The sequence below is a fragment of the Lathyrus oleraceus genome, chromosome 1 (genome assembly GCF_024323335.1).
Source record: "Lathyrus oleraceus cultivar Zhongwan6 chromosome 1, CAAS_Psat_ZW6_1.0, whole genome shotgun sequence".
Classification (NCBI taxonomy): Eukaryota; Viridiplantae; Streptophyta; class Magnoliopsida; order Fabales; family Fabaceae; genus Lathyrus; species Lathyrus oleraceus.
In genome coordinates, this window is record NC_066579.1 from 80,291,760 (window position 1) to 80,317,608 (window position 25,849).

General features: G+C 35.4%; 1 protein-coding gene across 2 annotated transcripts in view; it reads right to left on the minus strand.

The window, feature by feature from the left end:
• Positions 1-447: 447 nt before the first annotated feature.
• The window catches only part of LOC127117089 (uncharacterized), a 96,616-nt gene continuing 71,214 nt past the window's right edge, over positions 448-25,849 (minus strand). Inside the window, exons 1-2 of one of the 2 annotated variants that reach the window (XM_051047421.1) lie at positions 2,028-2,194; positions 448-1,817 (exon numbers count right to left, since the gene is read on the minus strand). In XM_051047421.1, the coding sequence (XP_050903378.1) occupies positions 730-1,800 (1,071 nt within the window). In that variant the 5' untranslated portion in view covers positions 1,801-1,817; positions 2,028-2,194 and the 3' untranslated portion in view covers positions 448-729. Of the gene's footprint in view, positions 1,818-2,027; positions 2,195-25,849 lie in introns of those variants that run through there. The other variant, XM_051047422.1, reaches the window with a different exon arrangement.

A 25,849-nucleotide genomic window follows, 5' to 3' on the forward strand; every position in this document is an offset into this window, starting at 1 on the left:
AACACAAAAACATAATTAATCATTTCTTTTCTCATCCCTTCACTCTATATTTTTATCAAACATCGTTTTCAACCAAAACACTTGCGCACAAAAAATGGCTCCCTAGGAGTACCCAGGACACTTTGGGTGCTAATACCTCCCCTTTGTGTAACCAACCCCCTTACCTGTAATCTCTAATATTTTATTAGTTTTGATTTGAAAACTTCTTATCTTTTGGTTTATGTTCGTACTTTTTCCCTTTTCCTTTGCAAACAATAAAATTGTGGTGACAACTCTGGTTTTATTGACGTCGAATTTATCCATAGATCGATGGTCATGAATTTACCGCTACAAGGACCCCAAATATCAATGTGGATCAAGTCAAAATTATGAATGGGAAACATGGTTGCTATTATGGGAGGGTAACCTCTTTTGCTTAGCATAAAAATAGATATCATAAGGAGCAGATTGATTGACAAAAGATTTTTTTTATTTATTTCAAGTAATTTGACATTAAAGGTATGATCAAATCTTAAGTGTCAAATATTACATTCATGGAAGATAGCTAACCCTCTCTCTTTACATTCAACTAGGTGTGTGCAACACACAAAATTACTTACCAATATTTTAAAATGCTCTCTAATTAACAACATACTTAGTTAGGTATGGTATCCATCTTTAGCCGTGGCTAACCTTGCCCTAACCTTTTTATTTTCTTTCTTTTCATATTAAAGGATTCCATTACATATTTCACCTTGTATGAAAATGGAAATACTTCCCAAACAAACTACCATTATAATTTCCCTTAACGTTAGAATCATTGGCAACCATACTTTCTGACTTCTGCTTACCATTACCATGTCGTCGTGGAACATAATCGCTGTCTTCACTTTCAGAGGTCTGCCAGGATTTACGCCGCATCTGAAGATTTGCACAATGAGGACACAAATTAGACTTCCATGCCCCATTAAGTCTTTTTACTCGTTCAAACATGTAAAATAATGATGAACTAGGGTGTCTCTCTGGACCCTCTACAGTATATTTCAATCCCAAATCATCTGATGGTTGAATCTTTACCATCACAGAAAGGCCAATATCCATTTTTGCATTGAAAAAATTTCCATCATCAATAGCAAAATAGTGAACCACAGTCACCATATAGGGATTTGGATCACTTATACTCTTTTTCTTAGACTCTATAACAACAAGACTTACCCTCCTTCCTTCACCATAGAGAAAGGTTGTTAATTCTGTCACACCTCCCCATGCATTGATGGTTCTGTTAGAATTATTATCCCTCATGAAAATGTATATCCCTCCGCCTCTAAAGGAGAAATCAGGATAAGGTATCTCGAGATATCCCTTATCAGTTTTTCTTATTATAATTTTAACATCCACACAATTGGAATTGGAACCATTCTCGACATCAAGGAGAGATAATGATGCCTCTTTATGTCTTCTCTTAAATTTGAGTTCACATATGGACGACCTACCTACGGTGTATAACATCTTGGTCACTTTGGTAACTTCATCATCACTATCACTGAGAATTTCATCATCATTATCACCGGGGACTTCATCATCATCACTGAGAACTTCATCATCACTATCACTGGGAGCTTCATCATTATCACTGGAAATTTCATCATCATTATCACTGCAATCGCCTTTGTTCTTTGTTTGCCTCACATCACTATCATTGCAATCGCCTTTGTTCTCTGTTTGTGTCACATCGATGAATGCATATCTACCTAGCTGTATCCGACATGGATAATCTGTGTCGTCGTTGAAGAGACTAACACCGTTGAGACTATTTCCCATGTCAAATTATATTTTACCTGCAACACAAATTCGTTACATAAGAATTAATACCGCATAAATGATCATGAGTTACATGCAATTGTAAAAGGAACTGTAACAAGATAGCATAAGAAGTAATAAAACACCACTTGCAAGGAAGAAATATTCTAGATCTCACCTCTACATATATATTTTTCATAAGAATAGTTTACGTAATAAGAAAATTGGAGACGTGAAGTAGAAGATACCTAATTCGAAGTAGCTTCTAAGTCTGCTCTTGTTTGCTTTGCACTCTTAGGTGGTTAATGTCCATATGAAAAAACGGTATAAATACACAGAAAATAGAATCCTTGCAATTAAAAAACGGTATGAAAGAGAATTAAGCATTATTCCAACTCAAATTATAAGACCGCATCTAATTCCTGTTGATCCTATCTTCCATACCACTAACGTTTTGAATGCCCACCGTCTCTTTCTTGATTGAAATTATTGAGATAAATAACCGAATCTTGGATCGGAATTGGGTTCAAAGTTATTTTCCTGTTATTAGATTATGCTCCACCTTAGACAAAAATAAAATTCTCTTGTATAACAAGATTTTGGTTTTGTTGACATATGTTGGCTCAATTTGCATGAGTTGATTAATTCGCAAAAATCCTCTATCTATCACTGATCTTGTAGAACTTGTATTTAATAATAATAATAATAATAATAATAATAATAATAATAATAATAATAATAATAATAATAATAATAATAATAATAATAATAATAATGATGAGTATACCGTCCTACATAAAACACTTTTCACATACGATAAAAGTGACGTTTTGCATTAGTTGTTTTTTATGAGAAAAAAAATGTATTTACAACCATTACAACAAATTCTGTTTGAGCTCAGCAAATACAGTGACAAACAACTATCCACCTGTTGGAAATAAACCGTTTTTGTGTTTAGGGAAAGTATGTGGGAATATTAGAGGCTTGAATAGAATCTTAGTAGGTAGGAGAATTATTTATGGAAGAGAAAACTTTGTATTTTTGCTTGATACAAAAGTGTAGGATTACATATCTATTTATAGTACTTTAAGGAGAACTCTAGACACACTAATTCACGAAAGTTTCTAATTTGAGTGGTTTGGTGAAAATGTCGGCAGCTTGATCTCTAGACATCACATACTTCAACTTCACCTTGTACACCCATCTTATTCCGATTTCTTTATCTCCTCGTGGAAGTGTAGTAAGTTCTCATGTATCATTATTCGTGGCTGAATTGATTTCTTCCTCCATGATGTCTCTCCACTTTTTGTTTTCAACTGCTTCTTGATAGCTTAAAGGCTCACAATTACCCAAAAGGCAAAAAGGTTAATGTCATTTATGTTTTTGGTTACCTCATAAAGCTCTTCAATACTCCTTAGTCGTGGTGTCCTCTCACTTGAGCTTGTTTCATCCAACCTTGGTGTTGGTGAGGCCGATGGTGTAATATTTTTCTCTATCATTGGTTGTTCCATTTCGTCTTCTTCTTCAAAGTAAGGAAGAAAATCGTACATGTCTTCTTGAACACTCCAATCCCAACAATCTTCTTCTTCGAACTCCATGTCACGACTTATGACGATCTTTCAACTATTTGGATTATAGAGCTTGTATCATTTGGAGCTTGAGTCATAACCGACGAATACATACTTCTCACTTTTATCATCGAGCTTTGGTCTCCTTTCATCAGGATCGTGAGTATAGGCAATGCTTCCAAACACTTTGAGGTGAGAGATCCCAGACTTTCTTTCACTCCATGCTTCTTGTGGTGTCTTCTAATGCACGCTTCTTGTTGGGAAACGGTTTGTCAGATAAACTGCACATGCCATTGCTTCGACCCAAAACTCTCCCGACATCTTCTTGCTCTTAAGCATGCTTCGCACCATGTTAAGTATGGTCCGATTCTTTCTCTCTGCTACTCCATTTTGTTGTGGTGATCTTGGCACTGTTAGTGGGCGGCGGATTCCATGATCTTCACAATATTTGTGAAACTCATTTGAAATGAACTCTCCTCCTCGGTCAGATCTCATGGCCTTAATGGAAAGACCACTTTCTTTCTCCACAAGGGCTTTGAACTTTTTAAAATTTTCAAACACTTCTGACTTATCCTTCAAGAAATAAACCCATGTGTTTTCTAGAATAATCATCAATAAAGAGGAGAAAGTATTTACTCTTACCAAAAGAGTTTGGATTGATTGGTCCACAAACATTAGTGTGTATGAGCTCTAGCAGTTTTGTCGCTCTTGACATTGATCCCTTTGGAAAGCCTTTCCTAAATTGCTTCCCAACTAGACATCCTTCACATAGTTGGTTTGGGTGGTTTATACTAGGCAAGCCTCTCACCATTTCGTTCTTTGACAAATATTTTAGACTATCGAAGTTGAGATGTCTGAATTGTAGATGCCATAGCCACGAAGAGTCGGTATAACAAGTCTTGAGACACTTTGCAACATCATTTTGAATGTTCAAGAGGAACATTCTATTATTTGACATAGACACCTTAGCAATCAAGTTATGCCTACAATCTCTTAAGAAAAGACTATGTTCTTTCAAGTGGATGTCATAGCCTTTCTCTAATATTTGTCCAAGCTCAAAATATTATTCTTCATGTTAGGAACATAATAGACATTAGATATCAATTGATGACTCCTATTCTTTAAGCGTATAAGAATTTTACCTCTGCCTTTGACCGGTATCTTTGAGTCATCTCCAAGTGAAACATTGCCAGTTGTCGCTTTATTGATCTCTACGAACATGCTTCGATCGCCGCACATGTGATTGCTTGCGCCGGTGTCGAGGTACCATTTGTTTATTTTCTCTTCAACTTGGTTTTGGCACGCGAGCAACAAAGTTTCTTCTTCTCCGCCTTTTTCTTCTACAAAGTTAGCTTTCTCCACAATTTTCTTCGAGAATCTACATTCAGATGCATATTGACCGATCTTGTTGTAGTTTAAGCACTTGATTTGTGATTTGTCACACCTCGACCATGAATTTCCTCTTCCACGACGTCTTGTTTCTTGTGGATTCCAACTTCTTTCTCCATTGTTAGAGTAGTTTTTGTAACTGCCTCTTCCTTCTCCTCCATGTCCTCTTCCACGCCCACGATCTTGGCCACGACCTCATCCTCTTTGGCTTTTGTAGTTCACATAATTTTCTTCCTTTATGTTGAGTTGCAGTAGTTGCTCCATAGCTTTCTTTTGTTTAATTTTTCTCTTTTGTTTTTCTTCGTATGCTTGTAAGGAACCCATAAGTTGCTCAATAGTCATGGTCTTTAAATCCTTGTTTTCTTCAATGTTGGTAACAATGAAGTCAAAACTTGGATTTAAAGTGCGAAGTATTTTCTCCATGATTTAAAGTTGATTGACTACGACCAATACTCGAGAAAAATAATCAGAAATTGACTCGAACTCTTTCATAAATAAACGTTCAAAATCACCTCTAAGAGTTTGAAGACGGATATTTTTCACCTGTTCCACTCTTTTGTTGCAAGTTTGAAGTTTTCCCCATGCTTCTTTGGTCGTCGTTGCATTGGAGATCTTCTCAAATGTATCTTTATCCACCGATTGATAAATGAGGAAGAGAGCTTTCTTGCCTCTCTTTCTTAACTCCTTCAATGTCTCATTTACACCTTGACTTAGTGAGGCTTCATCCTGCTCATTTAAGCCTTTCTCAACGATATCCCACACATCTTGAGCTCCTAGTAGCGCCTTCATCTTGATACTCCAATTGTCATAGATGTTCTTTATGAGCATCGGCATTTGAAAAGGGAAACCTCCATTCGTCATTTTTTTAGGACCTTGAAGCTTTGATGCCATTTTGTTGGAAATAAACCCTTTCTGTGTTTAGGGAAAGTGTGTGGGAATATTAGAGGTTTGAATAGAAACTTGGTAGGTAGGAGAATTATTTATGGAAGAGAGAACTTTGTATTTTTGCTTGATGCAAAAGTGTAAGATTACATCTCTATTTATAGTACTCTAAGGAGAACACTAGACACACTAATTCTATAGAGTTCTCAACTCTAGACACTTAAAGAGTATTCTAGAAAACATTACAATCTTAAGAAATATCTAGACACTTCAAATACTACAAGACTTTTCTAGAAACATTACCCAAAATAAACTAAATCCAAATAACTAAACCAAAAATCAAATAATAAGATTATACACAAATCAAGTATAATATTTGAACACCACCTGCTCTAAAATGTTGTAGAAAGCTCACATATGCTAGAAAGATAGACTAGACATTATCTTGACAACATAATATTACTTACTGGTGATTAGTAGATAAACACTAGAATTTGACTTAGCCATCTTTCCTACTAAATGATGAGTTCTCCAGTCAGCATGACAATATTAAATTACCCAATGAGATCGCCAAAAAGAGGATAAAAACCACCGGCCATTTATGCTCAGTGCAACTCCAATCAGTTTTCTCATCTCTCAACGCCAAAAAGGACATCCATTTCGATCATTCCATAAAATATCGGCCAACACACAATCATGTATGATATCACTACTACAAATAATATATTTATGACAACTTTCTCCTCAACCGACAAACAACCGAGGTGTGAACTATAGACGCACCATATGTGAAAGATGAAGAAAAGAAACCATGAACAAACTAATATTCAGTTACTTGCCACCTAAGAAATACCAGTTACAGCTGTTTTTCTGTTTTTTATTAACTCATAGATTCAACTCATAATGTGTATATAAGTGAATGCATCACTTTGTAAAGTTTAGATTGTGAGTAATAAAGATTTCTGCATTTTCCTGCATTCTCTTTCTTCAAGCTTGTTTTCTTCAACGTTGGTGAATCAACATTAGTTTTCACATGGTATCAAGAGCAAATTTGGTATCCATCACTAGCTTCCGCATACTCCATTGGCTCACAAGTCTCGTCTTATCCTTCAAACGTTCACTTTTTTCGTTGAACATTCTGGAATCTCCACCAAGATTCATTCACTCATGGCTGCAGAAAGCTTAGCTAGTAGCATCAATGACGCTCCCCAAGTTCATCATCAAGTAAAATGTTACCATACTGATATTCTCAATGCATATTTCATGCATCCAAATGAGAATCATGGTAACGTTCTTGCTACTTCTCTCTTATCTGGCCTCAATTATCATTTTTGGTCATGGGTTGTGACAGTTGCTCCTAGATCCAACATAAATTGCACTTCATCAATGGTGCATTACCTCGTCCTTCTGATGATGACAAATACTCCATTGCATGGGGTCGTTGTAGTACCATGATTATATCACCATTAATCCTGTCGAGTCCGAGATTTCACAGATCATACTATGGATGGACACAACTACAAAATTTGGAAAGAGCTCAAAGATCGATTCTATCAAGGTGATGTATTTCGAATCTCTGATCTTCAAGAAGAAATTTACACTTTGAAACAAGGTGAATGCAATGTATCTACATACTATACCAAGATGAAAAGCTATGGCAAGAGTTGGATAATTTTTGTCTGATATCCCTAACAATAGTTGCAATGATGACTGTAAAGCGCTTGAGAAAATACTCATAATAATTGTCACACTGATGGTGATGAAGAGGATGCAAAATCCATAGCTTATGCATAGGACAATAGTGAATCAGAAAAAGGGAACTTGTATTTTACTCTAGAACAACACAAAGCTTTGCTAGCTCTTCTACAAAAATCTAGTAGCATGCAGTCTCATTGTGTGAACTAAGTCACCACCAAAACCTATGATAATGTAGGTATTATTTGTGCCACTCCCTCATTACCCAATTCACATAATACTTTCATCCTAGATACATGAGCAACAACATATCATACTTTGTCACTCCAATCACACTAAGTCTTAATTGTCAAGTAAATGTCAATTCTGATACTTATACTACTGATACAACTGATAATAATGTCCTAGACACTCCATCAATACCCCAATTACCAACAAATGCTACTAATCTTAGTCATGAAACATCAACCACAAATTTTGCACCTATCACTCATGACACACAACATGAACCAACCAATATTATGATCAATCAACCTAGTTCCAATAATACCAAATCATTACCCTCAGTTCCTATTAGAAAATCCATCAGAAATAATCAACATACTAAGCATCACCAAGACTATCACATTATTTATTGAGAAATACAACACTTTTCTAATTCAGTTGCACCTCCATCATCTTCTACACGTAAGTATCCATTATCGTGTTTTATTTCTTATCATAATATCTCTTGTGCATACAATCAATTTATTCTTAATATTTCAAACATTATTGAACCTACATTCTATGAGACTGCTATATGTGATGCTAAATGGAAATCTGTTGTTAATGCTGAGTTAACTGCTCAAATAAAGAACAATACTTGGACTTTGGTTCCACTGCTATCTCATAAACATGCTATAGGATGTAAATAGGTGTTCAAACTGAAACTTTATGCTACTGGTACTAGAGAGTGATACAAAGTTAGACTAATGGAAAATGTGTTTACTCAAACATAAGGCATATATTACATGAACATTTTTGGCCATGTTGTGAAAATGACTACCATTAGAGTTGTCTTGGAAATTGAAGCTGCTCAACAATGGCCCATTTACCAGCTTCATGTCAACACATATGTAGCCTCCAGCTGGCCTTCATCTACCAGCTCCTAATCTTGTTTACAAACTCCAAAGGTCTATATGGTTTAAAGCAAGCAAGCAGGCAGTGGAACGCCAAGCTTACATACACTCTTACTTCATCTGGCTACACTCAGTCCAAATCTTACTATTCTCTCTTCACAAAACAAAGTTTTACAAGATTCACAGTTATTCTTATGTATGTAGATGATCTTTTTTCAGGGGGGACTGATGTTAATGAAATAAAACACATCAATGCATTGTTGGATACCAATTTCAGCATTAAGGACTTAGGTGTTCTTAAATATTTTTCTGGGATTTAAAGTGGCAAGAACACAAGCTAATATCTCTTTATATCAAAGAAAATACACATTGGATCTGATTAAAGATGCATGTTTACTTGGAGAAAAACTGTGAGAAAGGAGACAAATCTATTGCAACTTCTGTATTTTCATTAGAATACGTTTTGGTCTTTATACAGACTCATAGACTTTTGCTATTCTAGGAAACATGAAATATTGTAAATACTATTAATTTTGGCCACTGTCTTTTGACCTTCCAAAACTCTCCATTAACTTATTAATAAAAACCCATTAACTATGACATTTAAAGTTTATTCAACAAAATTCCTCTGTAAACTTAAATGTTTCTTCTATTCATCATGCCTATTAACTTCTTGCTTCTGTCGAAGATTTCCTTTGATAGTGGTTTTGTGAAAATATCTGCTGCTTGGTCCTTACTTGCTACATGCTTCAATTCGACATTTCCTTCCTTCACGTGTTCTCGAATGAAGTGGAAGCGAACGTCAATGTGTTTGCTCCTTTCATGGTTTACTGGGTTCTTTGCTAACTCAATTGCTGACCTGTTGTCAACGTGTATTATTGTAGCATCTTTCTGTTCTAGCTCCATTTTACTCATCAATCTTCTGAGCCATATTGCATGCATATTCTGCTTCACATGTCGAAAGTGTTACTATTGGCTGCTTTTTAGAAAGCCAAGTGAATGCAGTATTTCCCATGAAAAACACATATCCATAAGTGCTTTTTCGATCGTCTATGTCTCTGCACCAATCACTGTCAGAGTAACCAACCAACTTGTATTTGTCTGAATTCGAGTAAAACATCCCAAGTGACATTGTTCCTTGGATGTACCTCAGAATTCGCTTCAATGCTTTTCAATGTGTGTAAACTGGCTCCTCCATGAATCGACTTACAATGCCTACACTTAATGAGATGTCTGGTCTTGTACATGTGAGATAGCGAAGACTTCCTACCAAACTTCGATATTTTCCTACTTCGACACGTTCTCCTCCATCAAATTTTGACAGTTTTGTTCCTGGTTCCATTGGCGTCGAAGTCGGATTACAACTTTCCATCTTATATCTTTTCAAGATTTCTTTTGCATATTTTTCTTGTGAAATGAAGATTCCTGTTTCTTCTTGTCGAACCTCCAAACCAAGAAAGAATCTCATCAGGCCTAAGTCTGTCATCTCGAATTCACGTGTCATTGTGCTTTTGAATTCTTCTATCATCTGATCATTACTGCCCAGAAAAATAAGATCATCAACATAGAGAGCAACAAGTAATACATTCTTTTCATTTTTCTTCACATAGAGGGCATGTTCGTACGGACATTGCTCGAACCCGTTCTCCTTGAAATATGTGTCGATACGTGTGTTCAATGCCCGCGGTGCTTGCTTCAGCCCATATAGCGCTTTCTTCAATTTCAGTACCTTCTTCTCTTCTCCAGCTTTCATGTACCCGAGTGGTTGTTCAACATAGACTTCTTCTTCTAGTACACCATTCAGAAAAGTTGTTTTGACATCCATTTGAAATATTGGCCATTTGAATTGAGCAGCTTGAGATATGAGTAATCGAATTGTCTCCATTCTTACAACAGGTGCAAATACTTCGTCATAATCAACTCCTGCTTTCTGTTTGTATCCCTTCGCAACAAGTCTCGCTTTGTATCGTTCTATTTCTCCTTGAGCGTTCATCTTTTTCTTGAATACCCACTTTACACCAATGGGTTGACTACCTTTTGGCAATTCAACTAGTTCCCAAGTGTTGTTGTGGATAATCGCCCTCATCTCTTCGTCCATGGCACTTTTCCACTTCTTGTCTCGTACTGCTTCTTCAAAACTGATGTTTTCAGCATCTGCCAAGAGACATACAAGGTGCATTTCACTTGTCGAATCATACAGATCTTGCAAACTTCGCATTCTGGGTTGTGTAGGTTCATCTTCATTGTCAGAATCTTCAAGTGTTGTCGAAATGTTTGGTGGTACAGCGACAGATGATTCTTCAACTTCGACAATAGCTTCTGTCGAACTGTTCCAGTCCCACTTACTTGCTTCGTTTATTCGAACGTCTCTACTCACTCTCACCTTCTTTCTTATGGGATCAAATAACTTGTACCCTTTTGTTTTCTCATCATACCCAATGAGTATGTATTTCTGACTTTTATCTTCAAGTTTCGTTCTTCGTTGATCTGGTACGTGTGCATAAGCAATACTTCCAAATACTTTGAGATGAGAGACAGTTGGCTTCTGTCCGCTCCACGCTTCTTGTGGTGTTTGATCTTCTAACTTCGAATGTGGACATCGATTCTGAACATAAAGGGCACATTGTACAGCTTCTGCCCAAAATTCCTTTGGCATGTTCTTGCTTTTAAGCATTGAACGAACCATGTCAAGGACTGTTCGATTCTTCCTTTCAGCCACCCCATTTTGTTGAGGTGAGTATGCTGCAGTTAGAAATCTCCTTATACCCTGCTCTTCACAATACTTCATAAAAGCTGTCGAAGTATACTCACCACCTCTATCAGATCGAACTGCTTTAATGTGTCTGTCGGTTTCCTTCTCCACCTTTACTTTGAACCTTTTGAACACCTCGAATGCTTCAGACTTTTCTTTCAAGAAATAAACCCATGTCTTCCGTGAGTAATCGTCGATGAAGGAAATAAAGTATCTTTTGCTACTGAAAGATTCTGGCGTGATTGGCCCACATATGTCGGTGTGAATCAAATCAAGGATATGCTTAGCTTGATATTCTGCCTTCTTTTGAAATGAAGTTCTTGTTTGTTTTCTAAGCACACATTCTTCACAAAACTTTCCTTCATAATCCATATCTGGTAGTCCATGCACCATGTTTTTTTCGCCAACCTTCTTAAACCAGCATGATGTAGATGACCAAAGCGTAGATGCCATAGTGACGCTTTGTCTTCGACACTTACTTGTAAACATTTTTCTCGAATGTTTATCAGATTCAGTTTGTACATTCGATTTCTCTCCATTTCGACACGAGCAATCAGATGTCCCAGCTTGTCCTTCAAATACAGTATCCGTTCTTTCATAAGTATCGAATAACCTTTTTCTGTAAGTTGTCCCAAACTCAAGATGTTGGTCTTAAGATTTGGTACATAATAAACATCTTGAATTGATCTAATCAACCCATCTTTCTGCAAGTAACGGATCGTTCCCTTGCCTTCGACCTTCACTTTCGATGCATCTCCGAAAGACACATTTCCATCTTCAATCTTTCTCATTTCTTTAAACAAGTGTTTGTGACCACACATATGGTTACTTGCTCCTAAGTCAAGATACCAAACGTTGTCATTTGTGTTGATCTCATTTTGAGCCATCAAGAGAAAACCTTCATTTGCTTCAGCTTCCAAAGTTAGATTGGTTGTTTCTTCTACCTTCTTTTCGATTCGACAATCTTTTGCGAGATGTCCCACTTTATCACAGTTATAACATTTGAATGAGTTGCAATCCTTCGCATAATGACCATACTTCCCACACTTGTAGCATTCAAAGTTGGAATGGTTCGATCTACCACCTCTTTGACCATGTCCTCTGCCACGCCAGTTTTGCTGGATCGACTGTCCTCTCTCGAAGTTGCTGCCTCTACCACTTCGACCACTGTCATGTCCTCCGCGACCACGTCCTCTTCCTCGAAAGTTTTGAGAAAAGAGTACCTTTTCGTCTTTGATTTGCTCCTTGGTTTGATTTGCGTCCTCTACTCCTTCTTCCTTCTTTTTCATCTTACGTTGTTCGTGTGCTTCGAGGGAACCAGCGAGCTCTTCGACTGCGAGCGTCGAAAGGTCCTTCGACTCTTCTATTGCACACACAATATGAAGGAGAATTGCGGTCCAAAACGCAGCGGAAATTAAAATTTTCTCCTTTAGAGATCCTTACGAATGGTCATGATCAGTGATAGAATATTTACCTCTTGTGACGACTGAAACCTTTGGTGCAGATCTCTTGTGACAATCAAAACCTTTGATGCAGATCTCTTGTGACAATCAAAATCTTTGATGCAGATCCACGGAGCGATCACGAACGTTGAGCGATGACAACGTCTCTACTCAGTCCATACGAACGGGTTCCTTCAATCTCAGTGCTAGCTGGTACGAATGAAGGCTTTGAGTGAGAGAGAGAGAGTGAGAGAAAACAAAAATAATGCAACCGCCAATTTTTGCTTCTGCACAAGGGTTCTATTTATAGAACCACTTGTGTGGGCTTCAAGCTAAAAGCCCACTTAAGTGTATTTTGGCCCATATCTTATAATATGCCCAAAATCACTTAAGCTCATGGTACCTTACCATATTTCGTATTCTACTCAAGTACACCGTACCTTACGATGTTCTATAACTCACTTAAGGGCACCGTACCTTACGGTATTCCTTAGTTACTCTATCTCTCATCAATCCGTCCTTTGTGTGTGACCCTGTAGGTTTTCGTGACGTTGGCAATTATACTAAATCACACATTTAATATAATAAACAGTGAGCGGTATCTAGCAACACATCACTGCTACCCAAGACACGAAAATGTCATGTGATCTGACAAAACCTTTCTGTGATAATAATTATGTGTATAACTACCCTTTTGCCCTTATGTCTATATTGAACACAAGGCATAGACCGTGTCATCCTTGTCCAGTTCAATATTGGGCCCATAGACATTTATCCTGTTATGCAGGATGGGCAAATTCCATCTAGGTCACTCATGTCCCTCAGCATGCTTTGTGGAGTACCCATCAACTGTCTTTATGGTTATCCAGTTACGGACAACGTTGGATCAGCAATAAAGCACTCGACTCTACATCTAGGGTCCATAGTGGTTTCAGGTCGAAGAGTGGAATATACTATTATCACCATGAGAATAACTTATGACACCTCGCATAACTTTCTATATAGTATTCTCATAGCGGGTCAATCCGGTATAAATATTACTCCTAATATTCATACCTATGTTTAAGACTTGATAACTCTTTATCCATGACCCATGAGATGTGATCATCAGTCTACAAACATAATAGTCTTAATGCTTTAATGTTATCCCACTTCACACTAAAGCTCGACTACGGATACTTTAGGAATAGTGTCCTTATGTTTAATGTGTTCTCATGATTAAGTCACACTTAATACATTAAACGGACTATCTATTCCAGGGACTTTATTAATCAACCATAATAAAGAGAATGCCTTTTGTTATTCGATACAAGTACCAAAATGTATTGGCCTCTAGGGCTTACACCAACACAATATTCTCAAATTTATCTGTTAAAGATCTCAAAATCTTTTCGACAACTCGTGCATCAGTTACTGTTTCGCCATTTCTGGTGAGTTGGTTTACCACCTTTTGTACACGCGTGATGTAGTCAGATACATTTTCTGACTCCTTCATCTGCATCCTCTCCAATTCTCCACGAAGAGTTTGGAGTCGAACTTGCTTTACTCGATCTGCTCCTTTGAACACTTTCTCTAGCGTGTCCCACGCTTCTTTCAACGTAGTCGAACCGGCAATCTTTTCGAAGTCTGATTCATCAACAGCTCTAAACAGCATGTATAGTGTCGTTTTATCCTTCAATCGCGTCTCTTTCAACGCCTTGTTTTGAGCTGTCGTATATCCCTCAGTATCTGTTGGTTCTTCAAATCCATCTTTGGTCACCTCCCACGCGTCTAGAGATCCGAGAAGAGCTTTCATTTGGATACTCCAATTTTCGTAATTTAACTTCGTTAGCCGTGGCAACGGCATTTGATTCATCATGTTTGCCATTAGCTCTGATGCCAATTTGTGAGAAAGGAGACAAATCTATTGCAACTTCTGTATTTTCATTAGAATACGTTTTGGTCTTTATACAGACTCATAGACTTTAGCTATTCTAGGAAACATAAAATATTGTAAATACTATTAATTTTGAACACTGTCTTTTGACCTTCCAAAACTCTCCATTAACTTATTAATAAAAGCCCATTAACTATGACATTTAAAGTTTATTCAACAAAAACCATGCAACACGCCTATGCAGCCACAATTACAATTACATAAATCTTCTGGTGAAGTTATATCTAACCCTAAAGCAAATAGAAGACTCATTGGTTGATAGTTGTATCTCACTCACACCAGGCTTGGCATTGCTTACGTTGTCAGCAAGTTAAGCAAATTACTTGACACACCGACCACTGAGCATATGCTAGCAGGTCTACATGTGCTCAATGTTCTATAGCTCCAATTCACCTCTCAAGCTTAAGGGATTCTCAAAAACTGCATGTTAACGTATTTTATTTAATTTAATGTTTTATTTATAACTTATTACTTCTATTGATCTAGCATCTGAGGAAAAAAAAGATTGATCAACTCGGTTTTAAATTCCAATTACTGCATTCTATTGCAATTTTTTTTATGTATAACATTTTACCTCGGTTGAGTAGACAACTTAGGAAAAAACTTTTGTCCAATTAGATAAAAGAACTTTCTAAAGGGAGACACTTTAACTTCTCTCTACATTATGCTCTTTCTTTCATCACGCATACACATTTTCTTTTACAAAGTACATTCATGTTTCGCCCCTATCTTTTGATTTCGTGTGCCATCTTAAATCCATTCGGCATATTTCCGTGCTTATATGGTATATGAGTGCGTTAACTTGTTGCCATATCATTTTGTATTGCATTAAAAATGTACCATGCATTAAACTGTAGCATGTAGTTTTGGGATGCATTTAGTGTGATGTTTTAGTTCTGCCAGTTCTTGTTATTGGTTCAGTGCAATTTTTTATCTTTAGTGTTCCTTAATATTTGTTGAATTTGTTACAAAATTTTAAAATATTCTAAAATATAATAAGTATGAAAATGAAAAGAAGAGCCTAGAATTATAATATGAATAAAAATGGTAGAAGAATCTAACTATAAGTGTATGAAAATGACAGAAGAACCTACGACTATTATGATATTAATCTATCAGGAAACATCTAGAAAAAAACAAAAATAATATAGAAACATTCACCACCATTGAGAGGTTGGTGACTTGAACCTATAAATAGACAATTGGTTTGTAAATCATCCTCCAAAAGATCAATATCGTAGCCTTCTTTCTAAACAATTTCCTAAAACTATCTTATTTCAACTATCAACTACTAACAATGACATCGAAGCTATGTTCGGTCATACATTGGATGTAGCTATATTACCTACCTACTATTCCAAGAGTCTCCCAACTACTTCAAAAAAAATTCTCATAGTACTATTAACCCACCGATAATTTTTCTAAGCTATGGATAACACCACTCAATCATCATCTATTTCTATCCCTATTTTCAATGGTGAAAATTATGATTTTTGACGTGTTAAAATGGAGACATTTTTTTCATCATAAGATTTATGGGACATAGTAGAAGAAGGCTTCACCGCTCCTGCTGATACTTTAGCTCTTAATGCAACTCAAGAAAAAGAGTTGAAGTAAAATAAACAGAAAAATTCAAAGGTGTTGTTCACCTTGGAACAAGCGGTGTCTGATGTAATTTTTTCAAGGATTATGTGAGCTAAGACTGGCAAAGAAGCGTGGAACACGTTGCAGGAGGAGTTTCAAGGAAGCGATAAGGTGCGTGTCATTAAACTTTAATTTATAAGAAGATATTTTGAACTATTGTAGATGAAGGAGTTTGAGACAGTTAAAAATTACTCTTCTAAAGTTAAAGAAATAATTAATCAAATGAGAGTTGTAGGGAAGAATATTCTTGACAAGAAAATTATTGAGAAAATTCTAATTACTATGCCCCCAAAGTTTAACCCAATCGTGACAACAATCGAGGAAATCAAAGCTCTCTCCACTTTATCAGTGACATAACTAGTGGGCTCTTTTGAAGCATATGAGCAAATATTGCAAAGACATAAAGAAGATACACTTGAAAATTCCTTACAGTCAAACCTTGAATTTGAATCCCAAAATAAAAAAAATGGAGGAAACAAAAATTATGGAAAAACTTCAGAAGAAGAGAAGTTTCTAGAAATTTATTTAAGAATAAGTCAGATAAAAACACTCCATCCAATATATTCAAAAGACTAGGCCACGCAGAGAAAAATAGTTGGTACCGTAATATGCAAAATATGTCACGTCTTCATCTCCATGCAACCATCGTCTTTGATAAGCTCCCACATGTCATCAAATAACTGTCTGATTTTATCCACTTACAACTCATTCGACAGCTTGAAAAATATTTTGGATACTCTGAATTTCACTAAGTCCCAAAACTAATAAACTCCCTAGTCTCTAACTGATTGCAATTCGACCAAAGTTGATACTACTTCTTGACAAATTAAATTCGTATTGATCTCCATGGTCGTAACTGGACACTTCAATTTTTGACAATAAACTCCTTATCACATGAAACTTATCATATTTTTATAATTTATGCTTGTGTCGGAAATGTGAGGTAACAACGTCATATTTTAATTTTTTTAAATATCATATATTCTCTCAGTTGAGTTGGAAGCCGAGGGGTAAAGTATGATATTTTTTAAAAATTTATTTATGACCTATTTGATGAAAAAAATCAAATAACGAATCTTTATCGTCTATTTATAAAGTAACAATGATCAAGACATTGTCAAATCATCAATGCACATGAAATATTAGTGATATGTGTGAAACTCTCACTAGCCAATTAAAACGTGAATGCCACAACTATCCATCTTGGATGCAAAGTGCTGAAATTTAAACTTAAGATGTTGAAAAAAATGATAATGAAAGCATGAGTATAAAAATATTTCAAGGTTGGTTTCTTAATATAATCTTTTCTCGAGTAATTCCTTGTTAAAAATGTTTAATGTTAGTTAAGAAAGCATGAAATGAACTTACTAATCTTAGTTGTAGTTGTATCAAGTAAAATATTTAATATTGTTGTTGTTGTTCAAATTAAGTAGTTAATGATTCTATTTATTTTGTTTTTTTGTTTTTTTGTTGTTGTTGTTATTGTTGTTGTTTTTGAGATTTAATGTTTAAATATTCCATGAACTTTGTTGTTGTTGTTCAGAGATTTAATATTTAAAGATTCTATTGATTTTGTGTTTGTTGTTGTTATTGTTGTTGTTGTTGATGATGAGTAAGATTTAGAATTTACCAACAAATTTGATGCTTTATAGATTAAAACGGAAAAAAAATCAAGTTAAAATTAAAATTTTGTAAAAAGGACTTTATCCCTCGGTTATTGTTAGAAATCAAGGTAAAAAGTAACACTGTTTTAAAAATCCAAAAAATATAGTTGTAAGGGATCAAACCTGTTACCAGTGCCACTTTTTCCTTTGGTTATTAAAAAACCGAGGGATAAAGTGGCAGGTTTTCATGTCGTTTTTCGTTACCTCATATGTGTAGCCGATGTTATATACCCTTCGCGACTGAGATGAATGTGGTTATTTGTAGTAGGGATGTAATATCCTATATTCTCTTAAATGCTCAATTAGTTGTCAGTTGAGACCTATTGAGTTCCTATGTACTATATCTTTTGTTAGTTGTAACAGTTAGAGCTCCTATGTGCTCTAAATGTTGTCAATTGGGACCAATAGAGTAACCAGTGAACTCTGAAGGGATTAATTATTAATAAAAGAGACAGACCAATATTAATAAGTACAAGAGAGGACATTTTTGGTAACATTAATAATTGGTCAATTGGTACTGGAAAATGTAATATCAATTGGGATATTTTATATTACTACTTGATATTATATATTATTTATATATATTATATAGTATTTTGTGTGGTGGAAAAAAAAAAGAAAAAAAGGATAAGAAGTAGTAGGAAGAGATAAGAATGGAAGAGAGAGTTATCAGAAAGGGAAAAGAAGAGAAAGAGAAAGAAAGAGGAATAAGAGAAGAGAAAGAAAGAGGAAAAGAGAAAGAGGAAGAAGAGGAGAAGAAGAAGACTCATGGGAGAAGAAGAAGAAGGAAACCTCCATTATCATGTCATCTTCATCATCACCAACTTCATCTTCTTCTTCTACTAGGTGAATTCTTAGATAGATTTAGCATTTGGGGGAAAATAACCTATATTTGTGGGGTTAGGATTTGTGTGAATTTGTGATGAACTTGTTGTGTTCATACTCCCTATCCATGCTATGTTTTGATATCATGTTGTTGTTGTTGAATTTGTGATACTTGGGTGTTTAATTTTGATATGTTTTGTTGTTGAAGTTATGGAGGTTAATCACATGAATTCATAACAATATAAGTTATTCATGAAATATTCCATGAATCGGGAAAAGAAGAGAAAGAGAAAGAAAGAGGAAAAAGAGAAGAGAAAGAAAGAGGAAAAGAGAAAGATGAAGAAGAGGAGAAGAAGAAGACTCATGGGAGAAGAAGAAGAAGGAAACCTCCATTATCATGTCATCTTCATCATCACCAACTTCATCTTCTTCTTCTTCTTCTACTAGGTGAGTTCTTAGATAGATTTAGCATTTGGGTGAAAATAACATATATTTGTGGGGTTAGGATTTGTGTGAATTTGTTGTGTTCATACTCCCTATCCATGCTATGTGTTGATATCATGTTGTTGTTGTTGTTGAATTTGTGATACTTGGGTGTTTAATTTTGATGTGTTTTGTTGTTGAACTTATGGAGGTTAATCACATGAATTCATAACAATATAAGTTATTCATGAAATATTCCATGAATCGGAAAAATGGTTACGTCTTTTAAAAGTTCTCAATTTTTTATTTTTCAATTTCTGGGCATTTGATGAATTAAAATATGTCACCAATGGAGTTCAAACCCGGGACCTCCTTGGAATTGTGCAAGCCTTACCGCTAGGCCAAAGATGTTGCTGCTGAATACTTATGCAATGAATAAATATTAATCTAAATCTTGATTAAGATAGATTAATGAATTAATTTAGTGTATAACTCCGTTTTGGACACAGACGGATGCGTTAGAAAGATAACGTAAAGGGCTATTATTATTGTTCCATGTTATAAAATATTATGTGATTTATAAATGTCATGAATTTTATCATGATGAAAATTAAATATTGTTGTTATGTGGAAGGTGAAGTAACATGATTAAAAACCTTACAAAGATGAGTGAGGAAACCTAGGAGAATAACGTGATTAATAACTTAGAAATTATGATCTAGGTTATGGAACATGTGTGATATATGTATGAGAATACGGTATTCATTCGTACGGCGCTTATGTGAGGTCGTGGACGGATTGTTGCCATGATTGAGAATGAGACGCATTGTATGGAACATGCCATGTTATTATTTGTGTATTGTGGTGAATGAAGTCACCCGTAATTGATGAATTTTGTTATGGTTCGTGGAACCGATGATTATGGAATCGATCATGTATTCAGAATGTGTGTTTTTCTGTGGTGGTACACATCTCTTGTGGTATGCTAGATGAGTAAGCATTGGGATGTGGGACCAATGATTCGAGCCTCAATTGGATTTGAGCCCCAACCATGGTGGACATGGGGGAAAGGTGGACACCAAAGTGGGATAAGGCCCATACGGTGAAAGAGTCTCAAAGTGGGTAAAGTCCGATACGAGTGATGGTTCTTGAAAGTGGGTTTGAGTCCCATGGGGGAACCGGATATCCACCGCGAAAGTCGAATCATATGGGCATGTATGAATCGGGCCTGGCTTAGACGTATGTTCGTTCGAGAATTGATGCGTCGTGATCTGAATAATGATCGTGGTTGAGTTATGAGAACTCAGATGCATGTTGCCATACAATTGCAAGATAGTTTCCCCATCACTCAAGTCTTCGCTCCCTTGTTGACTTGAGTTGGATATGAGTTGAATATTGATTAGAAAACCCTGTAGTGCCGAGTGGACCCATAGGATAGGAGAACTCACTGAGATTATTATCTCATCTCATTATTGTTGTTGTTTATCAGGTATTCTTTACAGGTTGAATCTAAGAGAGACTGTTATGGATGTTTCAAGGGTTGCTGTTCACTATGATCTTCCGCTGTGGAGTTGTGTGCAATGAAGATATTGCACATAGTTCTTAGATTTTTATGGTTTAGGCATTATTGTATAACATGTTCCGTTGATGTTTTTAGTTTGGACATGTATATATATTGATGCCATTAGGCACTTATGTTGGATCAGTACCAATTATTAACACTTGTATGATATTATTCTAGATATATATTATACGGGTTGTTACAAGGGATGTGTGGGAGAGTATCAACTTTTTCCTTCTATTGGCACAGTTTTAACATGTAGCCCATAATAAATCGTAGCTCAAAATTGAGTATAAACTAGATAAGAACCCGCATGATGTGCGGTTGTGAATTAATTATTATTTGATTAATATTGAATTTAAATTGATTTATATTTTTAAAAAAATGAACTTACTAATCTTAGTTGTAGTTGTATCAAGTAAAATCTTTAATATCGTTGTAGTTGTTCAAATTAAGTAGTTAACGATTCTATTTATTTTGTTTATTTGTTTTTTTTTTATTGTTGTTGTTTTTAAGATTTAATGTTTATATATTCCATGAAATTTGTTGTTGTTGTTGTTGAGATTTAATATTTAAAGATTCTATTGATTTTGTGTTTGTTGTTGTTATTGTTGTTGTTGATGATGATGAGTAAGGTTTAGAATTTGCCAACAAATGTGATGCTTTATAGATTAAAACGGAAAAAAAAATCAAGTTAAAATTAAAATTTTGTAAACAGGACTTTATCCATCGGTTATTGTTAAAAATCAAGGTAAAAAGTAGCACTGTTTTAAAAATCCAAAAAATGTAGTTGGAAGGGATCAAACCTGTTACCGGTGTCACTTTTCCCTTTGGTTATTAAAAAACGAGGGATAAAGTGGCAGGTTTTCATGTCGCTTTTCGTTATCTCATATGTGTAGCCGAGGTTATATACCCTTCGCAACCGAGATGAATGTGGTTATTTGTAGTAGGGATGTGTGGGAGAGTACCAATTTTTTCCTTCTATTGGCACAGTTTTAACATGTAGTTCATAATAAATCGTAGCTCAAAATTGAGTATAAATTAGAAAAGAACCCGCATGATGCGCGGTTGTGAATTAATTTTTATTTGATTAATATTGAATTTAAAGATTTATATTATAACATCTTACTATGAAATATAATATAGACAACAATACAAATTAATCAACAATAAAAATGAATATTTTACTTGAAAGAAAAAATATATGTTTGTAATTTGACAGTTATATCTAGAATTTAATTTTTGCAAATTTTAATAATTCTAAAAGATACTACTTGTGATCATTTTTTATATTTTGATTCTCATTTCTCTTCAACACTAGTATGTGAGAAATCAATAATGTTATTCGAAAATAATCTAACAACCAATTTTCAATACTTGTGAAAGATATGGTTAAAGAGTTATATTATAATATCTTATTATGAATTATAATATAGACAACAATATGAATTAATCAACAACAAAAATGAACATTTTACTTGAAAGAAAAATATATGTTTGTAAGTTGATAGTTATATCTAGAATTTTGTTGAAAACGGTTTTCCATATATCTAGAAAGAAAAATACATTTTACTTGAAAACTTTAAGCTACGGTTTCCCTGTTTTAGGCGGTGGATTTTCACTGTGCCTAAACTCATTTCACTGTTTTCATATGACATTTTGGTGAACTTATAGAAATAACTTAAAACAACTTATTATAAGTTGTTTATGCAAACTCTTTTATACAGTCTCACAAGTGCTTGATACATTCTTTTTACCTAAGATGCATTCTTTTATTTTGAGAGTGAATAAAGTCACATGAAAATTCATAAACCATATCGCTTTTTACTTTTATTGAAAATCACATTCTCATATAGTTTAGGGAATTTCGTTGTTTTAATGAACACGATAGACATGGTTGGTGATGTCAGGTTATTTTAGTATCGAGTACAAAACTGCAGCTACAACAACCATTAATTTCAGAGTTTTGGTTAAGAACAAGGGATGTTTGATACATTGATAATGATGGTCAAGGATTTATTTGTTTATCGACGTATCTCTACCACAGTATACCAGTATTGCATATCAGAATTTTGGCTATCCAATACAAAAGCTGATATTGGATATATAGTGATGTATGCTGCAAACATGTATTTTTGGAGGCGATATTGGATAAACTATCTGTTCCTGTTCGTATGAAAAAAAGACTAAACACGTATTTTTTCATAATCCATAATCCACCGTTGTTTCCTATACTTTTTGTTACTCATGTTATGGTTCATAATCCATAACCCCTGTTTACTATAAAAATTATTAAGATGTCACACAAAGAGTAAAGAAAAGGAGAAATTTTATTCAATTCAACATTCAACTTAAACATGTCATCCGTGGTGTACCCTTTCCTAACAAAAATACCATTCTTAACCATGGTGTACAAATCTTCCCCAATAGAGTGACTAAATCCTGCCTTATTTAAGAGTAAATCAGAACAAATATTTTTCCTAATTTCAGGAACATGCATGATGTACTTAAAGATTATGTCTTTCTTGAGGTGAAGTTCAACTCAACATCTCCAATTCCAACAACATTAGTGATGTGAGCATCTCCTGTGAGAAAATTCTTTACTTTGAATTAATTTTGAATGATAGCAAATTGTGTGATTATCATCCAAATGTTAGCTGTGCATTACATTACATGATACATTTGTGTTTTTATTGTGGTTTTATCCCATTCTATTGTTGCATAACTGTACATAAAGACCTACATTGACACATCTCTTAAAATAACACATAAAATCCATTTTGTGTCAGTATGCATCAACACATAAGCCTATGCATCGATACATACAGCATGTGGTATATCACAAAACTCTTTTTGTTCAGTATGCATCGATGCATACGAGTCATGCATCAACACATGAAAGGCAAAAGGCTCTATGGATCGATCCATACGATCCTTGCATCGATACATGATCAATTGAAACAACCTGTGTATCAATGCATACGCATTAGGCATCGATACATGTTAGTGGAAAGGTCATATGCATCAATGCATACGAATTATGCATCGATACATGATTAATTCATTTCACCAAAAACTCACTTATCTTACAGTATGCATCGATGCATACTCTCATGTATCAATGCATAAAGCTGTTTTGTGCTCTAACAGTTTCTGTTTTCAGCATATATAAGAGGTGTTGTGACAGTAGTGAAAAGACACGAATTCTAAGAGGAAAAACAATTGAACACAAGATCAAAGCAGTGTGTAGCAGCAATTGTTTCTTGAGCAAATAGAAACCTGAAAGAGACTTCATCTTCTTCATCTTCTCAATCACTTTTCTTCAAGAACATCAAAACATAATCATTCTTGTTCTTCGGATTAAAGGATCAAAGAGATAACGTTCAGCGGTACGATCAAGGATCTAGCTGAGGTTTTCAGTGGAACGATCGAGGATCTAGCTGAGTTGAAGATTGAAGGGGGTTTCGAGGAAAAACCTACTGGTTTGTCCTTCAAGAACTGGAGTGTTCTTGCGGGTTTGTTAGTCACGTTTGCAGAACAGATTCAGCCGCAGCGTTGCGTTTGGAGATCGGGGGATTTCGCAAGCAGGTCGTGGAACCGGTGAATTGTTTGCAATTTCGTGCAGGAAATTCTTGATCGTGCTCAGATCAAGTGGAGGTTTCATACAAGAAAAAGTTCTTGAAATTTAGAATTCTGCCTTTGTATCATAACCTTGTATCAACGAATTCGGCAATAATTGATAATCAAAGTTCTCAATTTCATTTGAAATTGAGAGGGAGACGTACCCACACGCGAGGACGACGTGGGGAACTTCCTTACCAAATCTCTGCGTATCGTATTCTTACCTTACTCCTCTTTACGTTTAAAACAGTTTTCGCAATTTCAGTTAGTGTGTTGTGATTGTTCCTTTTACAAGACAGCAGTGGCAAGAAAACCTTTTTAAGTAAACTCTACTGCTGTTCATCATTGATCACACACACACCAACTGTTTGACAAAATTGTTAGCTAGGTTTTATTCATTGGAAATAGACTTTAATGACAAGTGCATTCAATTAGCTAAAATTCTGGTGTTGATTGTTTCTGTCATTCTTATTCAAATCCAGCATTAAACTCGTGTGTCCGGTTTTCTAGTAGCGGTTCAGAATAGACGGAAGTCGATTCGGGACTGATACTTTCCGCCAACTTTAAAAACTCTGATAAAACTTTAAATCCATTAAATTTTAAAGAGGTGATCTATTCACCCCCCCCCCCTCTCGATCACTAGCCACACCGTCTAACAAGTGGTATCATAGCGCCGGTTCGCTGGTGCTCTGTGGCTGCCTGTAACAGTATGGATTCTGAACCAAAGGGGGCGTATAATAGAGCGCCTATTTTCAACGGTGAAAATTACGGCTACTGGAAAGACTGCATGCGAGTTCATATAAATTTTGTGGATAGGTTAGTATGGGCTGCCATTGAAAATGGTCCGTTTCAAATTACTATGACAAATGCGGCTGGCGCCATAGTACCTAAACCAGAAGATGATTGGAATGAGAAAGATGAGAAAAAGTGGTCGTGTGATTGGAAAGCTCGAAACATGCTAATTTCAGCACTTGGTGTTGATGAGTATTATCGGGTATCTCATTGCACGACAGCTAAAGAAATGTGGGATGCTTTAGAAGTTGCCCATGAGGGTACTACTGAAGTAAAACAGTCCCGTATTAACACACTCAATCAAGAGTTTGAGCTCTTTCGCATGAAACAAGGAGAATCTATCTCCGACATGCAAAAGAGATTCACTCATCTAACTAACCGATTGAATGCGCTTGGAAAACCTATTTCCAATGAAATTGCTACTAATAAAATTCTCAGGTGTCTTAGCAGGGAGTGGCAACCTAAAGTAACAGCAATTAAGAAAGCCAACGATCTCACAAGACTTACGATTACAACTCTGTTTGGAAAGCTGGAAGAACATCAGCAAGCATTGGAAAGTCTTGAAAAATATGAGAACAAAAGTAAGAAGGAAAAGGAGAAGAAAAGAGACAAAGAGGGAGAGAAGAAGCCAATAGCTCTTGTGGCCTCTAGCTCTAAGTCCTCACGAAAAGAGTAAAGCGACAATGATTCAAGTAGTGACAAAGACTCGGATGATGAGGAAATGGGACTGTTTATAAGGAGATATAATAGATTCATTC